The 20,051-nt window shown below is 33.7% G+C and overlaps 1 protein-coding gene across 1 annotated transcript in view; it reads right to left on the bottom strand.

Annotated features, from left to right (window-relative positions):
* The window catches only part of LOC106465971 (eukaryotic translation initiation factor 3 subunit D-like), a 71,252-nt gene that overhangs the window by 15,531 nt on the left and 35,670 nt on the right, over nt 1-20,051 (bottom strand). Inside the window, exons 3-8 of the mRNA XM_022393934.1 lie at nt 15,814-15,950; nt 12,248-12,342; nt 11,410-11,598; nt 1,699-1,831; nt 865-963; nt 256-304 (exon numbers count right to left, since the gene is read on the bottom strand). Of these exons, the coding sequence (XP_022249642.1) occupies nt 256-304; nt 865-963; nt 1,699-1,831; nt 11,410-11,598; nt 12,248-12,342; nt 15,814-15,950 (702 nt within the window). The remainder of the gene's footprint in view (nt 1-255; nt 305-864; nt 964-1,698; nt 1,832-11,409; nt 11,599-12,247; nt 12,343-15,813; nt 15,951-20,051) is intronic.

Genomic DNA, 20,051 nt, shown 5'->3' with positions numbered 1-20,051 from the left:
ATATATATATATATATATATATCAAAGCTAAAATTAAAACTAAAAGTTTATGTTTTTACATTCAGTCATTTTAATGTATGGTACAGTTCTTCATATAAAAAAAAGATCAAATTGTTTTTATCTATTACACAACTATTATTCCTTTCTTCACAATATTCATCAAGGTTTTAAAAAATGACAAATTACTTATGTTTAAGGATCATGTGATATTTGAAACAAATATATGTATGGTGTTTTATCATATACATAACTTACCAAATTCAGAGTCATCTCTTTTATCAAAGAAAAGTTTGTTTCCTACTCTCTGAAAATATAAAGATTATAACTGAAAACATTTCTTCAAATTACATGAGAACAAAGCTATCAAAGGTAAAAAAGGAGAGAAAGTTATGATTAAACATAATGTAGAAGATAGCAAAGCTAGTATCTAAAATTAATGTATGCTGTAAATAAATAGCATAATATCAAATGTCTTTTAGCTGGTTGAGTAAAACACAAAAATCATGAAAAATAAACCCAATTTAGATGTATAATAAATCTGATCAAAAAGGCTCCTTAAAACTTAGCTCTCATAAGGGGCATGGTTTCAGTAATGTATATTAAATATATAATAATAATATATACATTACGAGAAGCACAAACATATCTGTACAACTACTACGTTGAAATACTACAATATGAAAAAACAGATTTGCTTCATCCCCTTTAGATAAGTACATGTGAATCTAGTGGTGTAAAATGGTCTTACATTAATATACCAAGTGAAACAGTTATATATAATGCAAATTTTAACACAGTTAATAACCAGAATACCTGTATGATATTTGTAGAGAGCATCTGGTTTGTTACAGACACCTAACTTACCTGAACAACTATATCCCAAGAATACACAGAACGTGTAGCACACATCAGTGTTGCAATAATAGCATCAGTTGCAAAAACATTTCCTTCTGTTTTTGTAAGCTGAAATGAAGTAAAAGAACTTAATTTTTTTTAGTTTGATAAAAGCTTTATCAAACTGTTGTCATTTTACCAACACACATCAAAAATACAAGACAAGAATGAAAATAATTCTAAAGTTCATATCATGAAAATAATTATATTACTGAAACTATATGAGAACCTGAATGGTCACGAAGTTATTTAAGTAGTAATAAATACCTGAAACCTATTAGATTCATATGATACAAGAAATGAAACTTTGTTGATTAGAAATAAACACTGTTGGATAATTGTATGAAGGTATATAGCTTGTAGTTGAAAATACTATTTTTCAAGAACTTGGGAAATAAAGAGCACATTAATGATTGGATATGGGTGATTAGCTGAAACATTACAACATGGTTTTCAGGAGAAAAAACAAAACAGATTGAAGAAAAACAATTTCAAGAAGACAACAAAATATAAATGGCAAATGTTTAAGATGGAAATTATGTAGTCTCTTAATTTCTTTATCCATGTGAGTTATATTCACATTATAAAACAAATATTCCAAAACAAGAACATGCAGTTAAATTAGGATGTTTTTCTTTATATATTAACCTTAAATTATATATATATATACACACACAAATGAAGAGGTTCACATTCATTTTCATTCATTCTGTATACTTGCTTATCAAAAATTATTCAAAACAGTTACATATCTTAAAAATTTATTACTTATACAATTTCTGAAGAAAAGTTTAAAGACAACACCTGTCGAATAATGGGATCATCAGTTGTAGTCACTTTGTGAAAAATGCGATTAATCCTCTGAAGCCTTTTCTCACTTCTACAAGTAATACGATCATTGCTCTTCACATAAAACTCTACAGCTCCACATGTATAACTATAAGAAAATATTTATCATAAAACTTTAGTTTTCCAGAAGGAGTGCTTTTCAAGATTCATATGAAAAAAAGATCCACTAATAATTAGTGAACTATAAGAAAGAGATACACCTGGTAAAAATAAAATGTCAAATATTTTATTGATAAAACTAGTGATACTGTTCTAATAATGTAAGTTTTATTGTATAAAACTATATCACCTTTTAGTCTGTGCATGAAATAAATGTTTACATCTGTCACTGGAAAATATCTACAAAATAATTTCAAACACAAATTGCAAATTTTATACATACTTTAGTTCTGATAATATTATAATAAATCTAAGATACACTAGCATGAGCAATCTGGTTAGGATCAGAAAACAATTATATTAATCTCATATTTAGACAAAACATTTTTTGTGTAATGCAGAAATTGCAAAACATGCAAAAACAGAACCCATTTTTGCACAACCACAAAACAAAATTTGCAAAAACTTCATGAAGGAAAAGAAAGCTTATAGTTTAAAGCTTGTGACATCTATTTACAATAAAATGTATACAAAAACAGACCTCCTGAAATGATTGCTGAAAAACAAGTGATGAATATATACATGACCACTCACTATATCTACAAGGTGACCCACATTTGCAGTTAAGTATCTTGCAATTCTAGCAACCAGCACTTCTTCAGAAAGGTTATTTAGTGGTACAGGTTATATTTTGAATGTCCGTCAAGCCTCATTAGACTCGGAGAATGTTATCATGTTAACCTTCCTTAGCTGAAATATTCATTGTTAATTGTTAACTTTTTGTGAAAACTAGAAACTAGTGATTAAAACTTTTAAGAGACTGATGTTAAATTGTTATTTTGTTGTTTGAGGATTTAAGCATTGATATTTATGTTTGTACTTTCTATTCAATACTGTGTTATATTTCTTATTTTCTGTAATTTTAAATAAACTATACATTTTCTTTTCTTTTACACTGTTATTTTGTGTATGTGTTATGTTTGTAACATCAGACACAACAGTTAAGACCTCAAAATTGTCAAAAACATGCTTAGAAACATGTAAATCAATACTGAATTGTCCAGAATAACAAGTCTGGAAAAGTGCACACACTTTACAGGATTGGTGCAAAAGGTTACTGGTAAGTGAATATTTTATAGTTTCTAAATTTTAAGCAATGCAGTTGCCTTGTGTATGGCTGATTTTCATGTGCAAAGTTTAGGACTGGAAAAAAAAAACTTAATTCTAAATGGTTGTGCCTTAAAACAAGGTTTCCTTGGGCATTTCATATTTTTTACCAATAGTTAAAATTGTTGAGACATAAATTATAAAGTCAATTTTATATATTAATTCTAAATATAATTCAATAATTTTAATTCAAAAATATTTTGTCACTTTTTTGACATTTTACTGTAATTCACGAAGAAAAAAAATTCACATTTTCAATTCCACTGAACTACAGACAGTTTTGCCTATAAATAAAACAATCCACTTGTCAATTTTTTTTAGAATTTTTCTGTCCATCCCAAAGAAATCCTTTATTTTCACCTATCATCCCTTGAGAATATATTATCCATTTCCCCTAGTTTCTGTACAAGCTTGGACCTTGGTTGAAATCTTCTTGTGGTATGGTTTGATTAGTTACTGATGAAAGTTAACATTTCCTTACTCTGAAAATGTTTTTCCGATCACTACTTACCTCTTCTTGCCCAAAGCTATCTCAGTTCTGGTCTGCCCTCTAAGCATTGCTAAAACATTTTGCTACAGAACACCAGTCTTTATACCTCATCAGTTTTGCACCATTTCAGAACATGTGCTGATTATGTGACTATTCTCCACCAATCATACTGCACCCTCTATACTGACACAGTTAGCTCTATCTACTATTCTAGAACAATCCTCACTTTTGAGAATTGGCAAGCACAAACCATAAACACTAGCATCTCAGTGGGAAAAAAATGTGGGAAGTGGGCGAAAGGAGGCAAGTACCTATCAGAAATACATTTTCAGAGTAAGAAAATGTTAACTTCCTAAATGGTACTACCTCCATTCACCCAAAGCTATAATCCCACACAGTCAAGATGGAGGGGCCAGTGAAAGCAAATCAATCTCAAAACAAGTGGAAAGAGACCTCACTGAAAGAACAAGTGTGCTACAATATGAAAAAAAAACACATCAGTGGAGCACAGCACTACTTTTGTATCAGTACACTCTTCACCCAGCAATCAATACAGTAATACAATTGGGCAGAACTGAATTGACAGGCACCAATGAAGTCAATAAAGATACGTACAGCACTGAATCAGTGTAGTAAGTGATGAATAACTAGGACATCAGTATGGTGTTGACTAACATGGAAAGGCTCGTGTGTATGAAACCACTTTCTCTGATATGTATGTACCAAAGGAAGTGTTGTGGGTCACATCAGATTACACCAAGTGCAGTCCATCTGAGCAAAACATCCAGCTGAAACACCTTGTGTAAGATATGTATGTACCAAAGGAAGTGTTGTGGGTCACATCAGATTACACCAAGTGCAGTCCATCCGGGCAAAACATCCAGCTGAAACATCTTGTATAGGATATGTATGTACCAAGGGAAGTATTGTGGGTTACATCAGATTACACAAAGTGCAGTCCATCCGGGCAAAACATCCAGCTGAAACATCTTGTATAGGATATGTATGTACCAAGGGAAGTATTGTGGGTTACATCAGGTTACACCAAGTGCAGTCCATCCAGGCAAAACATCCAGCTGAAACACCTTGTATAAGATATGTATGTATCAAGGGAAGTATGTGGGTTACATCAGATTACACCAAGTGCAGTCCATCAGGGCAAAACATCCAGCTGAAACACCTTGTATAAGATATGTATGTACCAAGGGAAGTGTTGTGGGTTACATCAGATTACACAAAGTGCAGTTCATCCGGGCAAAACATCCAGTTGAAACACCTTGTATAAGATATAGTAATCAACAAATGCAGTCTGCCTGGGCAAAAACATCCAGCTGAAACACCTTGTATAAGATATAGTAATCAACAAATGCAGTCTGCCTGGGCAAAAACATCCAGGGGAAGCATCTTAGATACGTAGGATTATGAAAGATATAAATTACTGTTATGAGTGTGATCATGAGGGTCATCATAACTGGCCCTCTGTCCACATCCACGTCATAACAAGCCATCGTAAGAAATAGGACATAGTATGAACATAGTGATGGTAAAAGATCTAGAAAGATAAATAAAATAACAATAAGTGGCTAGACCTTAAGGACCATGAAATGTATTTGAATAGGTCAAGTGTGGTCCGTCCAGGCAAAAAACAATCAGGGGAAGTGCCTTGGGGTACATTGGATCATGCTAAGTGTGGTCAACCTGGGCAAAAACATTCAGTGAAAGTGCCTTGCATAAGATATAGATATCAACAAGTGCAGTCTGCCTGGGCAAGAACATCTGGAGGAAGTGCCTTGGATACTGAATATTATTGTATAATTCGTTGTTTGATATTGTGTTGACTATAACCAACTATAGTCCTCTTCTCGCTGAGTGGATACACATGGACTAGAAGGCTCTATTCTGTTTTTAAAATCCCATTCAGGAGGAAATGTCCACAGTCCACCACTCCAGTGACTGGAAACCGGAAGTGGCAAGGACTCCCATGCTCCACTTGGAGAGGGGGAGTAATACGTGTTAGTGTGTCCTGAGGAACGACACAATGGAGACAATACAGTGAGTGTCTGCAATTCCCTATTTTTAAAACCAGATAGACCCCAACTGTAAGAATCACAAGTCAGCAGAGACAGTCCTTTATAAATGAAACTAGTAACTTTTTGTAAAAAAAAAAATAATAATATAAATACACATACTGCTGGACAAGCTACCAGTGATCTTACAGAAACACCCCATCTCAATAGTGAGCATTATAGAATTATTCATATCTAGTACAAATATAATATGGAAGCATATCTGACCAGGCAACAACACCTGCCACTTACCCCAGGCAAAGACAAACAGACATGTACAACTGCCACAGGAGGAAGACGATACCTGCCTGAGGAAACACGGCCAGGTCATGCAGATAATGTGAACAATCTCCTCCAAAAGATGGTGAAGACAAGCAGCTAAAGATAAAGTTAGATGATGAATTGGGTGCAAAGAAACATTGTACAGATGGCAACCTTCCATAGACAAGTCAGAATATGCCAGTTGAATGAGTTGACAAGCCCAAACAGTGAGTGCAATAGGAGACAGAGAGAATCATTGGATCAAATAGATGGAAACAATAACATGAAAGGAGACAGTAAGAGCCATATAACATCTCAGGGAACAAACCAGACAAAGAAGTCTATCCGAAACCAAACAGGTGTACAGGTGGGAAATGGAAGGTAAGAAAATAGGAGAGAAGGCCAAACCACCTGCCTGAGCAGCAGATGTCTAGGGAAGGAAGGCCCAATCAGAATAGAGAATAACATAAGAGGAAAGAGAAAGGATGCAGGAAACGTCCATGGCATAAATATCAGAATGACAGTGACTGCAAGCAAGGAGGAGGAAGAAGATGTAAGGGAAAGATGGTACAAAGAACAGGTAGCCATGGGTTCAAATGGAGAACTGGACAGGGCATGAAGGACAAAACTGAGATCCAATATGGCAAGACAAAGGGCCATGGAGGTGGGACAAAATGAATGGAAAATGAGGGAAATAACAGAGGAGGAGAAAGCTTTCCATAAAGAAGAGAATCAGAAAGTGTTAAACAAGGCAGCCCTATAACTTGCCTCTGATACACAGACAAGGAAGAAAGTCGAATGGAATGGAAAAAGAAAGACACAATGCAAGGGCAGAGTCCCTGAGCTGAGGCAAGAGACCGAACAAAAGCCATGTATGGAGATAGAGTTTGGTGATGTCGGAATGAACCACGTTTGATTGCAGTTGTTGGAGGAGAGACTGGAACAGAGGTAATTGCAGAGAATGTCACTCCAGTAAGGGCCAGAGCAGAGGAAACCACATCTGAGCACATCAAATTTTCTTTAATGGGAAGAGGTCATACAACTTGAAATAAGGCAAGCTTATAAATCATTATAAGTTTAATACAGTGGAAAATGTACAATGTTTGGAGAAGGTTTTATGACCATTAAGTACAAGTAGACACAGGAAGATATATACACAATACGAAACAAAGAAGTCATAAGAATGGACATTTATTAAGATTTAATAAAGGCATCTTGTTGATTACTGGTTCTTTGTTTAAAATTATTGTGTTTTTATTTTTCAATAGATATTCTAGGTTTTATTGAGTTTTAATGTTTGCAAACATAAGCTATTTTATTTACTATGTTTATCACATAAGGTTAGTTAAGTTTACTATTTGATGACATACCAAGCATGGTAGATAAGTGCACAATATTCTGATGACTGAAATCTTTACTGAATAATATTTTTATGTTTATGTTATTCAAAAAACATAAACACAACTTTTTTTAATAAAAACAATCTTAACCTTATTGGTGAATGGTCATAGTAAATGTTAAATGTCTCCATCATTTTATTCAGAGAAGATTAATGTGGGATTACTATATATATATTTCAAAAGGAAACAATGGTGACTGCATAGTAGTGATGTTTAGCTGACACTAGTAATTCATTTGCAAAGTTTGTGTGATAAAAAAAAATTCTGCACAAATAAACTACACTCCCAATAAATCATGAAGACGACGTTCATGTACTAATCAATTAATGAACCTGTTGATCAATCAACTTGCGATTTCCATTAATTTCACAGCTCTAACTGTTATACATGTAAATATATCATATATGCAATATAGTATGAAACCTGCATCCAGCTGGAAAAACAATACCTTTCCAAGGGTTTCTTCCTACAAATTTTCACAAGACTACTGTACTAAAACTAATTCTCTGCTAAAAACAATTATCCTTAGATTTCATGTGATAAAACTACTAAAGATTCTTGCCAAAGTGTGTAATAAACAACATATAATTCAGTGAAAACTAATTCACACTGATCCTAGAAAACAAAGACAGTATAACATTTTCTATTTGGCAAGAAATGTGATGACACTGGATGACCTTTCTTGCATTCATAAGGTGGAAACTGAAGTATTTATAAAAAATATTAAAATCACAATAAGATAAAAAAATCTTTAATTACCAACATTTATGTTTTTTTCTGATTCCATAATCAATGTGAATAACAAAAATAATTAACAAATTTATAAACAAGAAAAATGTCATAAGCCTTTGAGTAAATAGTTGTTGATATTGCAAAAAAAGATCTTAAATAACACATTAAAATGATTAATGTTTACATTTTACAGTAAAGGCTTCAGGTAACTGTAAAAATACATGTGCATGCAGAGAAATAAATAAACAAAGCTATAACAGACAGAGTTTAAGCAGTACCTAATTATGCAAGACTTTTGTTTTGGCATCTTAATGGCTCCTATCTAGCTAGAGCAAACTGTAAATTAAACAGGAGTCCTGTTCATGTAAATAGTTTAACAACTTGACAGTGTTACATATTGTTAGACTGTTAGTAGTTCATGTCTAGTAATGTTTGACAAAGTTAAATGAGCAAAGTATTACGTAATCAAAATGTTTTAGCAAATAAGTAATAATGAATATTAACTTGCCAGAACTTTTTTTTTATTATAACAATCTTACACTAAATTACTGGTTATTTGTAGTTTGTTGTAAGTTACACTATTATTTAGCCATGCAAGATAAACTCAAACAACAGACATCACTTTGCCTAGTTATGTAACCAACAGCCACACCCTCAGATACACAAGTTGTATACAAGAAGAATGCATGCATGCATTTCCCACAGTCCCACCAATGGATGTAGTACTAACTAATATTTTGATTACTTGGATTGTTGGAATAATCATGAACTGTGGTAATCTAAAACACTTCAATAAGTCAATTATTCTTGTTACATTAATCTCTTTAATCATAATTTTGATTACCTGATTATTTTACGTGACAATAATCAATGTTACCAATGCTTACAGGTAATCAATTATATAGATTAATCAAGTGAATTGACCAGCTCTACTAAGAACAATTAGTGGAATAACTTGGCTATATGATTTGCATCAGGGTGTTCATTTATAATATTAGATAATTAATGGTGAGCTGTGATAGAATACATACCTCACATTTCACTTCATGGCTCAAGCTCTTTGGCAATGCTACAACATGTAGCAGAAAATATTGTTCACTTAACTAAGCATTTCTAATTTCCATCTAAATATCAACAACAACACTCGATTAGAAGTATTAAAAATATTTCATTCAAAATATTCTCTTAATATTAGTTTTCTTGTTTGTTTGTTGTTGTTTTTAATTATTTGCAATGCTCTTATTTTTTTTGTACTTTTTGACTGAACCATTATGTTTCTGTATTTAATGATAAAATGACTAAGGCTATGCCAGCCAACCCAACATATAGCTAAATCCTGGCTGGACTAACTATACAAACATAAACAAGTCTGGCAATGAAAACAATTATATTAAAGGACTCATGACTGGCTCTAGACAGCAAAATTACTGAAATCATTAAAACAAATTTTATGTTTTACAGTTTAACCCTATCGGCCCAGGTACCCTTTACCATGCATGACACAGGGTTTTAGTGTCTTACATTCAAAATTTTATTAAACTACTTTTTGTTTATGTTATACCAATTACAATAGCATAATATCTTAGCTAATAATCCATATTTTAATAGTACACAAGTTTTAAGTTCTTAATTCTGCAAGAAAATATATAAAAAAATCCTGAAATTCCACTAGTGCAACACACGTGACACATTTTGTCTTAGCATGTCATCATCCCTATTTTATCCATCACTCCTCGAACTATGCTACAAGAGCCATTACAAATTCATCCAAGCTAATCGTTAACTTTCTCATGGGAACAAAGCTTGTACTAGGAGTGAAATTGATGCTTTCATGTTCAGAAGACATTATGCTATTCTAATTGGTATAACATAAAGAAAAAGTTGTATAATAAAATTTTGAATGTAAGACACTAAAACCTTGTGTCATGAGCAGTAAAGAATACCCGGGGTGATAGCGTTAAGGTAAGAAGTAAAGGCTTTTATGCCATAGTTAGAAAGCTGGATATATTATAATAGTTGTAAGCCAATGTTTGCTTTGTGCACATTATTATTTTGTGTTCTTAGGAGCATTATTTAAGTAAATGAATGTTATTTAGTATACTAGTACCATAAGCATAAAAAAGTTGGCTAAAATGTCATCATAAATCAACAACACAAAAACAACAAGTCTCAAGTGACATATTTCTTGTTTTTTATGTATATTCCTTATTTATTATTATAAAAATAACTAAAATGTAAAAATTAGAATCTTATTAGATCAGACAAGATAATGAAAAATAATAATAAAAATTATTCAAAAGGTATGCTCAAGAGCAGCTGGTGTGTTGTCATTCAATACGGCTACACATTTGCTGAATGATTTACAACCTTGTGTGGCAGGATTATTAGTTATACATGTTTCAAAGGCAATAAAAGAAATTATAAACAGACATGTACCGTTAAGCTATTTAGGTTTGTTTGTTATGGATTTTGCACAAAGCCACAAGGGCTATCTGCACTTGCCATCCCTAATTTAGCAGTGTAAGACTAGAGGAAAGGCAACTAGTCATCACCACCCACTGCCAACTCTTGGGCCACTCTTTTATCAATGAATAGTGGGATTGACCGTCACATTATAATGTCCCCCATAGCTGTAAGGGCCAGAATGTTTGATGTAAGGGGGATTCAAACTTGATTGCGAGTCGACCACCCTAACCACCTGGCCATGCTGAGCCGAGCTATTTAGGATAAACAAATATAGTTTCCTGTTACAAGTTGTAGTCATTCTAAAAAGAAAAAAGGGTAATTTAGATTTACTTCATCTTTTTTTTTTATGGCAGTTACAAAGTTGGTCAAAACAAATGAATATGTTTAGAGTTAGGATAGAGAAAATCACAGATAAAATATAAAGTTTTACTGAAAATAAATGATTAATACTTATTTAGGAGATTTTAAAGATTACACAGATGAAATTTGACAATTTTCAGATGAAAAAAATTACACTTAATCTTAAGATGAAAATCAATTTTCACTCCAAGTAGTCTGCACATGTTAAAGGATAAAATTTTAGTAAAAATACATAATTAAGAAATCTGATTTTGTGCCTATAAAAGACATAATGGTTACTGAAAGCTTGCCCAATTTTGTGAAAATACACAAGATATATTAAAAGTTACAGTATACAAACTCTGATAAGATCAATGACATTATGAATAACAAGGCAACATTTGTAAACTTTTTACTGATAGATTATGTTACAGTGAGGTCATTTGGCTTTTGCCATTTAAAACCAGACCCACAAAAATGGGTTTACGCTTCAATTATCTATTAACAAATAGTTATGAAATATAGAAATATCATAAAGAAAACATTGAAAACCCAGTCAGAAAAAAAAATCAGTGATTGAAATAAATCTACAGAATTAACTCAACTGATGAAAATCTAATTTCTCATTTACGTTCAATTTACTTACATATCCTTGCCTTCTACAATACTAGGCAATGAGAGTTTTCCCAAACGTGGGAAGTCCATTTCTTCTATCACTTGCCAATCTGGACGAACAATTACAGATGCATCACGGTTCTTCACAGTTATTTGTCCTTTATGATCATATTTCTGTTTCATTTGTTTCTGAATTTTTCTTTGTTGTTGAAGTCTATCCCTGTTAATGATCTGTTTTTAGTCTACTAATTACCAAACATAAGCTATGACATAGTAAACTAAAAATTTTTAAAAACCTATTTTTTGAAGTTTTCAGTGCTGACTGAATGATAAAAACCATTTGCAATGAAGATAACAAACAACTTCATATAAATATTTCTTTATTCTACCCAATGTTTTGGCTTACATCCTTTTCAAGGATCTATAAACATCACATTACAAAATTGATTTTAGTTTTTACTTCATGTAAGATTTATTTTTATTGTTTAACATTTACTTTTATGACAAATGACTCTTACCTGTTCAACAATACTTTTAGCACACTTCACTGTGCACCTTTCCTTCACATTGTTGTAGTTTTATAGTCTTAAAAATTTTTAATCAGTCATTGAAATTTTGAAGTTTTTGATTAGTTGAAGTTGTAATCACATATACTTCATGGCAGTTAATACATTATTATATACAGTGAAATCCTACAATTATAATTTTTCATCTTCGAAACAACATAATCTACTGATTTAAATAATCTTTGTTAATAAATTTAATATAATCCTCAGTGATCTAATTTTCTAAAAACTTTATTTTGTAACATTAGTTTACTTATAATCAGAAAGATGAATGAAGTAGCTTACAAAAAATTACACTTTTACCTTTCTCGTCCTTTGGCAGCTTTGGACAAAACTTGCAACTGCTGTTGCTGAAGCTGGGCCTGCTTCTGTCTCTCTCTATTTCTCAAGTTGCGTTGCTGCAAAACCAACAGTATAGTTTTAGTCAATTTTTAAATACATTGTATGATATCACACTCAGTAAATCTCACAAGAAATCCCAACACAGTCATAAAAACACATTTAACTCCTTTCTTTAACAATAACCAGTATTTGGTGAAAGTTAATATTTTCCTTACCAAAAAATGTATTTCCAATAGATACTCAGCTCCATACACAGTTTAGCTACCTTACTTGTGCAACCGCCAGAGATTTGCATGCCATTAGCCTTAAGGCAATTCCCCCCAAATTTCACATGAATTACACTACTCCATGGTGATATCATCATACAACAAAAGCCCTCCATCAATAGGAGGATGACACACCTCCATGTGCAATAGCTTCCCCTATACACTTGCACTCATGAAACTTTATTCTTTGATGATACAAGGAAAAAAAAAAGGTGCACTGGAAGTGAAGAAGTTGGGTGGGAATTTGTATGGAGGTGAGTATCTATCAGAAATACATTTTCAGGTAAGGAAAACATTAACTTCTGAGTCAATACCACACCTACACATACAGTTTAGCTGGAATCCCACATTGAGCTTGTGGAAGGGCTGATGCAAATTGTATCCAGATGAGCATCTTCCAGAAAGTGCCCAAAGGAAGTCCAAAGAGTGTGACATCCTATGGCAGGGGCTCCATGGGGACACATCAGTATGAGACCACATCTTACCTCATCAAGGGTATACTATTCACCTGTAAATGAAAGAGGGAAGAGGAAGCCACCTGTGTTGCAGGGATGGTAGGAGTGTGAACATGGGTGCAGGAGAAGGGCACAAATGACATGAATGATGTGTATGAGAGGTGACCTGCAATATACTAACAGTGTCACCATCGCCCCACTTCTCACTGTATTGATACTCCTTTGGAGCTATACAATGCCCAACTGGTTAGGTTTCTGCATAGTCCACCTCTCCAGTGGCTAGGAATTGGCTATGCATCCATTTCCATAATCCAAAGGTGAGGTACTGGAGACTAAATTGCCAGTAGTTGGTTGTTCTAATGAGTGGCCAACCCACCAATCATCAGTGTTTCAAAATGAGAGCCAATCCAAAAGAACCTTGCGATGCAGCATCTATTCTGTTGGGAGAATCTGTTTGGTCATGATAATTCAATTGTTACTGCAGTCATCACCCATGAAACCTGGCAAGCTAGTAGGATGATATGATAGGAGTGGTTCTGAGAAAGGAGATAAATCCAAAGTTTGAAAACAAAGAGCCCTGGACCAAGTGCCCCCTTGACAGGAAATGCAAGACCCCACCGTGGAACTGTTGGAGTGAAGCCTGATGATTTCCCCATAATAAGCCTAGACCATGAGGCATTGCCTTTTAAAGAGCAAGAAGGATTAAACAATTATATAGGAAAGACTTGTTGTCCATGCACAGACCATAGAATTCTTGACATTTGGGATATGCACCACATACCTAAAGCGAGACAGTTTGTGAAGAGATAGATTACTGGATGAGGTGGCAGCAGAGGAATCCATACCGTAGTAGCATCTTGAGATCTAAGAATGATCCTAAATAAGGAAACTGGAGAATCCAGTGAATCGATGTATATGATCCCTTGTTTGCATAAAGACCATTGAAAGGATCTCTAGTGCACTCATCCCAAAGGCATAAGGGATTCAAGTAATATCCACATTCCCAAAAGAGAAAGAACCATCCATGTAGTGGAAGAATGAGAGGTGAATAAGAGTTGGGCTTCCTGTGCCATAGAATGGAGCCAGATGGGAGTTAGCTGAGCCCGACCAATATACGTGATGACAAAAAATACCCACACTGATGACATAATGAGTTTGAGCAAGAACAGATGTCTCAGCTCTGAGAATGAAGCCTGTCTTGGTTGTTTCTGAAAGAAGAATCCAGGTATGACATTCTGACAATTGATGAGATGGTGCCAGCAGTAACCATGGAATGATGTGTGCATGGGGTTAGAGAATAGAAGTGATGAGAAAAAGCTTGTATAATTCAGCAGAACCCATGTAGTGCTGATGCTAGTCTGAAGGTAAAAATCCTGAACTGCAAGACCTGACCCTTGTGCACAAAAAACTGATAGTGGTGGGATGCCACCACTATGGCAGTGTGCAGGTATGAGCCAACTCCAACAAACTTAGAATTACACAATCTTAGTTTAAAAAAAAGCCAACTCAGATTGAGGAATGATTCATCTGTGAACCTTGGGGAATCTAGACATTGATACAGATAAGGAAGATTGATGACTGGACATCAACCTCCTGTCTTCTTAGGCCAACAACAGATGGAAATAAAACCCCGGAAGAACTAGCACAACTCTCTCTCTATTCACAGACCAACCAAACTCTGATAAGCTGAGTCGATAATGGCAGTGAAGATGTAAACAGAAGACTAATCCTGATTCAAGAACCTGTAGTTCCAGCTTGTCATCAATAAAGTTGGTGATCTTGAGAGTCTTCCAACAACATTTATTGTTAGGAAAACAACACGTTGGATTTTAGAGTTGTAAATCTGCAGGCTAACCCCTGTACTACTAGGGAACATTGATCTATTCAGGTTAACTACAAGCTCTGCCTTAGAACCCCTAATTTCGAGGAACAAATGTATTATTTGAGAGTCAGAATATGCTTCCACCTAGCAGTGGTAGTTTAAATCATATATTTCCAACAACCGTGGCAGATAAGGCATAGCTGTCCCTTTACGTAACTGAGCAGAAACCTCCCTGCAAGACACAACATCTGTGGATGGAGAGAAAACTAAATAATCGCTCCCAAACCTTTCAGCCATCAAGAAAAGAGTAGGCTTATAAGCAACCAGGGAAAGACCCAAAATATCACACATTCGATGAACCAACTGAATAAAACAAATCAGAGGCAGTTTATCCTTTTTTAAAATTATATTGTTCAAGAACCAGTCCTGGTTGGTTGGTTATTTCAGAAGCCAACAGAAGAAAAGAAGGGACAGGAAAAAGCAATTCTAAATTCTCTCCAGAATATCTAGGGAAATTAATTGGGGTATACAAAACTGGAGCAAGCAAGAAAAAAAATCAGACTAATGCTTAGATAGGCAAAGGTAGAAACCCTGGCAGTCAAGTAATAGCTGTAGTGGTAGAGGAGGTAGGTATGTTTTGGAAACATTATATATATACACTCAAACATAATTTAGTGATGGGTGAGGGCGTATACTGAAGGCAAAGATTTTTTTTATCACAGATAAGTGGGGTAACTATATATTAAAAGCTGAAACTTTCCTCAACATCATTTGACAGTTTTCTGTTACTCCCTTTTAAAGCAAAATATTTGCTTCACACTAGTATAAAATTAATCAATACACATTAGTAATACTTTTTATAGCAATGCTTTGTAAATTCATGAAACTGTTTTTTATATATTAACATACTTCAAAGGTTTTCATTTTACAAACTTATGTACTCCTTACCATTGTTTAAAATTTTGTGGACAAAATATATTGTACCTGATTTATCCTAAACCTGCCTCGCTGATGGAGAGGTTTATACACTTTTGCTGTATCCACTAACTGAAAAGTATTTTCGTCCTCTTCATGGAAATATGCATACTGGTTGCCACTTCCAAACTGAGATGCATATTTATCTATAGGAAAAAATATACACAATCATGGCTTGTTCCTTGTTTATAATGTCCATATTGAAAAATGTGACTTTTCTGAATATGAAATAAAACTATGTTTGATCTATATAACATGCAAGTTCTTAATAACTGTGAGCTATCATTCCATTTGTCTTTTATATCAAATAGTAGGCTACAACCATATATACATATATTTATACTTCTAAAACAATAACTTTAATTAACATTGCAAAGATCCAGTACTCATCTCTAAAGACTAGCCTGGAAAGATTAAATCATTTTCATTAAAACCCATGGAAATCTTTATCCTTGCAACATGAAGGAAAAGTTAGGAAATTGTTAAATGTAGTTGAATATTTAGAAAAATAAAGCTTGTTTTACATTGTGGATCAGGTGATATTGATAATTTCATCCACATGCTGAAACTCAGAAGCAAGGATAACCCCAAAGTATACGTATGTATCACAAAAGATATACAAATAAACTAGCAATCAGATTAAAGTTAATTCCGTAAGAATATGGTTCTGAAAATTTCATGACATATAAGACATGCCTACCAGAACACTGGTCTTCATTAGATACCCATCTCAGAAAATGTTGATTCCAATCACATCTAAGACATTGCATCCCAGTACTGCATCAGCATACTGATAAGGTCATTATTCACTTCGCCAAGTAGCATCTCTTCTCTGTCAAAGCCAAACTTCTTTTCAACTTTTTCCTGTATAACTTTAGTGGCCACTGGTTTTGCCTTGTCACATATTCCTATGTCCCTAAACCTCCTCATTTTTTAGTGGCCTCATTTCCCAACACCACTGTTATCAGAAATATTCTGATCCATATGAACCTGAACATATCCTGTTGCTGTGGGCAATGTACTATGACCAGTTCTAAGAATGTTGTAGCAATACATATTTTGCAGTGAAGTGAGCACTTATTAATTATTAATCATGTACTGAACAAGATAATATCTGATTCAGATCAGATTTGCAAAGTAATATAAAATCCTCTTTATAATACTTTAAAATACTGAAACTTTTGAAATTCTCATCTTACTGAAGCTACAGAATAAGAAACTGCTGTTGAAACATCAGGTTTTCATGTACCATGTCCAATCTGATGGACAACCCACACTGGCAGCCAAAAGTAGACAAACTACAAGATACCAATCTCAGTTCAGATGTGAAAGTTAGAGAAAAAAGATTTCAGGCTCAGATGAGTACATCATTTGAAGAAAATACCCTGTCAATGTATCCACAACATTGCAGTGCAAGGAAGTTTTTATTGCAAAAGGTTAAGTGTTCAGTCTTGCAGTGAATGTGTTGAAGCTTACGGAAACTGTAAATGTAGTTGATAAGTTTGCATAAAAGTAGGAAAATGTGCTGAACATCTAGATGTTAATTGCAACAGTTTTTCTACCTTGAGATGTTGTATACCTCATCTCACACAAGGACACCATGTATTTATCTTAAAATGCACTATTCTGATGATTAACATCTATATTAAAAATTTGTATTTTGAAATCCAAATAGTAGGTTAAATATTTACCATATTCAAGTATACCTCCTTTTTTAATATTTCAGTTTCCAGAAACCATGCTATTTAAACCTTGAATATACATTTGCTCTGTCCTGAACCCAACTGGAGAGATTATAACACTTCCCATAAACCGTCTAGCTGTAGCTTTCAGATAAAACCAATGTAGACCACATAAACAGTCTTTCAGAAAAGGTAAAAAAATAGCCAAAGGTTTAGCTGTACTGCCTTTTTCTTGAAAATAGCATTACAAATGTAGAAAAGGAAAGTATTTGGGAATGAAGTATAATCCCTAGTGGTATATATCTTATGATAACATGTACACTACTAGCTATTTCATGACATTGTCACATTTCATGTTCCACAAATAGGTTATAACTCAGTTATATCTTTATTCCATTACTGCTGCATGGCTTAAGGCCCACAGACAAGCTTCAGGCTATATCCAGTTCATTTTATAACACCTTCTTTATTTACTACATAAAAATCAGCTGATGTTCCTACAACCTAAATGTTTGTTATCAGTGGGTGAAATGTTCCAAAAATGTTAATTTCCCTCATGGGAAAGTAACTTTTTTTGTGCAGTTTCTCTCACATTTCAATGATTTCCCTAAAAAACATGATTGCGGAAAATCAACTAAGAAAATTGAATTATCTCACACTAAATAGGTTTTCCTCTATTTTGACCCAATAGCAGGGCTAGAATTTTGATGTGAATCAATTTGCGTAAAATATCAATTTCAAGAATCTGTTCGGATTTGCCCAAAATGTTCCAAAAATTCAAGTAATTAGAAATTTGTTCATGAAGTTTATATGGTTGATCTATAGCAGAAATGTTTATATCTAGATGTGCATATGTAATATAGTGGGTATTCAGCAGCCAAAGTTGCAAGAAAAATCATTATGCAAAACAGAGTTTGAGCATTGAACTAATAAATAGTTTTGCTATGGAAGCAAATATATGCAAAAGCGAATACTGCAGATAGTATACATAATCGTCCGATGTTCAAACGTATTTTATATATATGTTTCAACAAACTCAAATTATTCACAGCCAAACACTGCCAACAATATATGTAAACATCCAATGCTTAAACATGTTATTTCATCTATAAGATAACAAACTCATATTATTCCAAACAGAACACTCGCTATTTAAACATCATTTTTGGTAACCTGTTATTAGGGAATGCTAGCACATGCATCGACTCATGCAGTTGATCGTCATGGATGACTTAAAAAATACTGGCAAAACGATCTCAAAGAAAGCTTTTAATAATTGGGAACTTGATCCTAAAGATATGTACGATTTTGTTATTGATGACACTGGAGAAAAAGTTGTAAAAACAGTATGCAAGATATGTAAGAAGCATTGCAACAATATACAAGCAAGGTTGGTTTTTATTTTATTTTTTTTATGGCACGAGAGTGTGCAGACTTAAAAGTAGACAAGATCCAATACATAGTATAGGCCTAGAAAAAAATACTTAATTGTAGTAATAAGCATGCCATTACAGAATGTAAATTTCAACACTACAATAACACTTCAGTGATCCCTGTTGACAATTGAATGAGCCAGGGTGAGAATATTTATCCTTCTTTAGAATTCCCATACACTTGTACCAAGGGCATGTCATAAGGTTTCTGCTTGAATGAACTTACTGATCAAACTTAGGATCTGAAATAACTGTCATGGAACCCCATGCAGTGTCTTAACTATATAGAAAAAAGCTACATATGGTACTGGTATATGTGAGAAGAAATCAATTTAATAGTACTCCATAAATAAACCTTGATAAAAGGCACTGTTTAACACTATTTATTAAGTTTTATTGTCATGCAACAGCCCAAAAGGCATAAGGAATTGTTAGTAGAGCAGAGAGTCCACATAAAAGCTTTACATGATGCTGGTTGGACTCTCTAAGAAATTGCTGCAGACCTTGAAATGTTCCCCAAACACTCTCAAGTACACCATAGATCATGAGACCAAGACAGGTAAATTTGAAAATAGGAAAAAAAAGATGGCAGAAAACCTAAACTCAATGACACTGATGTTAAATATCTCCTTTTATGCAGCCTTTGGGACTGAAGGAAGACTACCACTTATCTCAAGCATAAGATAAACTACCAAGTACCAAATGACAGAAAACTATCCAGATCAACTGTATCAATAAAACTCAATGAGAATAGAATATTTGTTGTGTAGCAGTTAAAAAAGCTTGAATTCAATCTCCAAATATTCTCAAGAGACTAATATTTGCTATAAAGTACAAATATTGGATGGCTGATGATTGGAAAAGGATGTTATGGACAGATGAGTCCAAGTTTAAAATATTTGGTTCAAAGCGTAGGTTAGACATCCGGCAGAAGAAAGGTCAAAGATACTTACCCCAATGCCTAGCACCAACCATGAAGCATAGGGAAGATAGTGTGATGGTTTGGGGTGTTTTTCTGTTGAGGCAACTGGAGATATTTGCAAAACAGATGAAATAATTGACCAGCGCAAGTACCACCAGATACTGATCCGTCATGGTATACCCAGTGGTTTGCGTATTATTGGTAAAGAAT

Source organism: Limulus polyphemus, unplaced genomic scaffold, assembly GCF_000517525.1.
Source record: "Limulus polyphemus unplaced genomic scaffold, Limulus_polyphemus-2.1.2 Scaffold2105, whole genome shotgun sequence".
NCBI lineage: Eukaryota > Metazoa > Arthropoda > Merostomata > Xiphosura > Limulidae > Limulus > Limulus polyphemus.
This window is presented reverse-complemented; position numbering and strand designations above follow the sequence as displayed.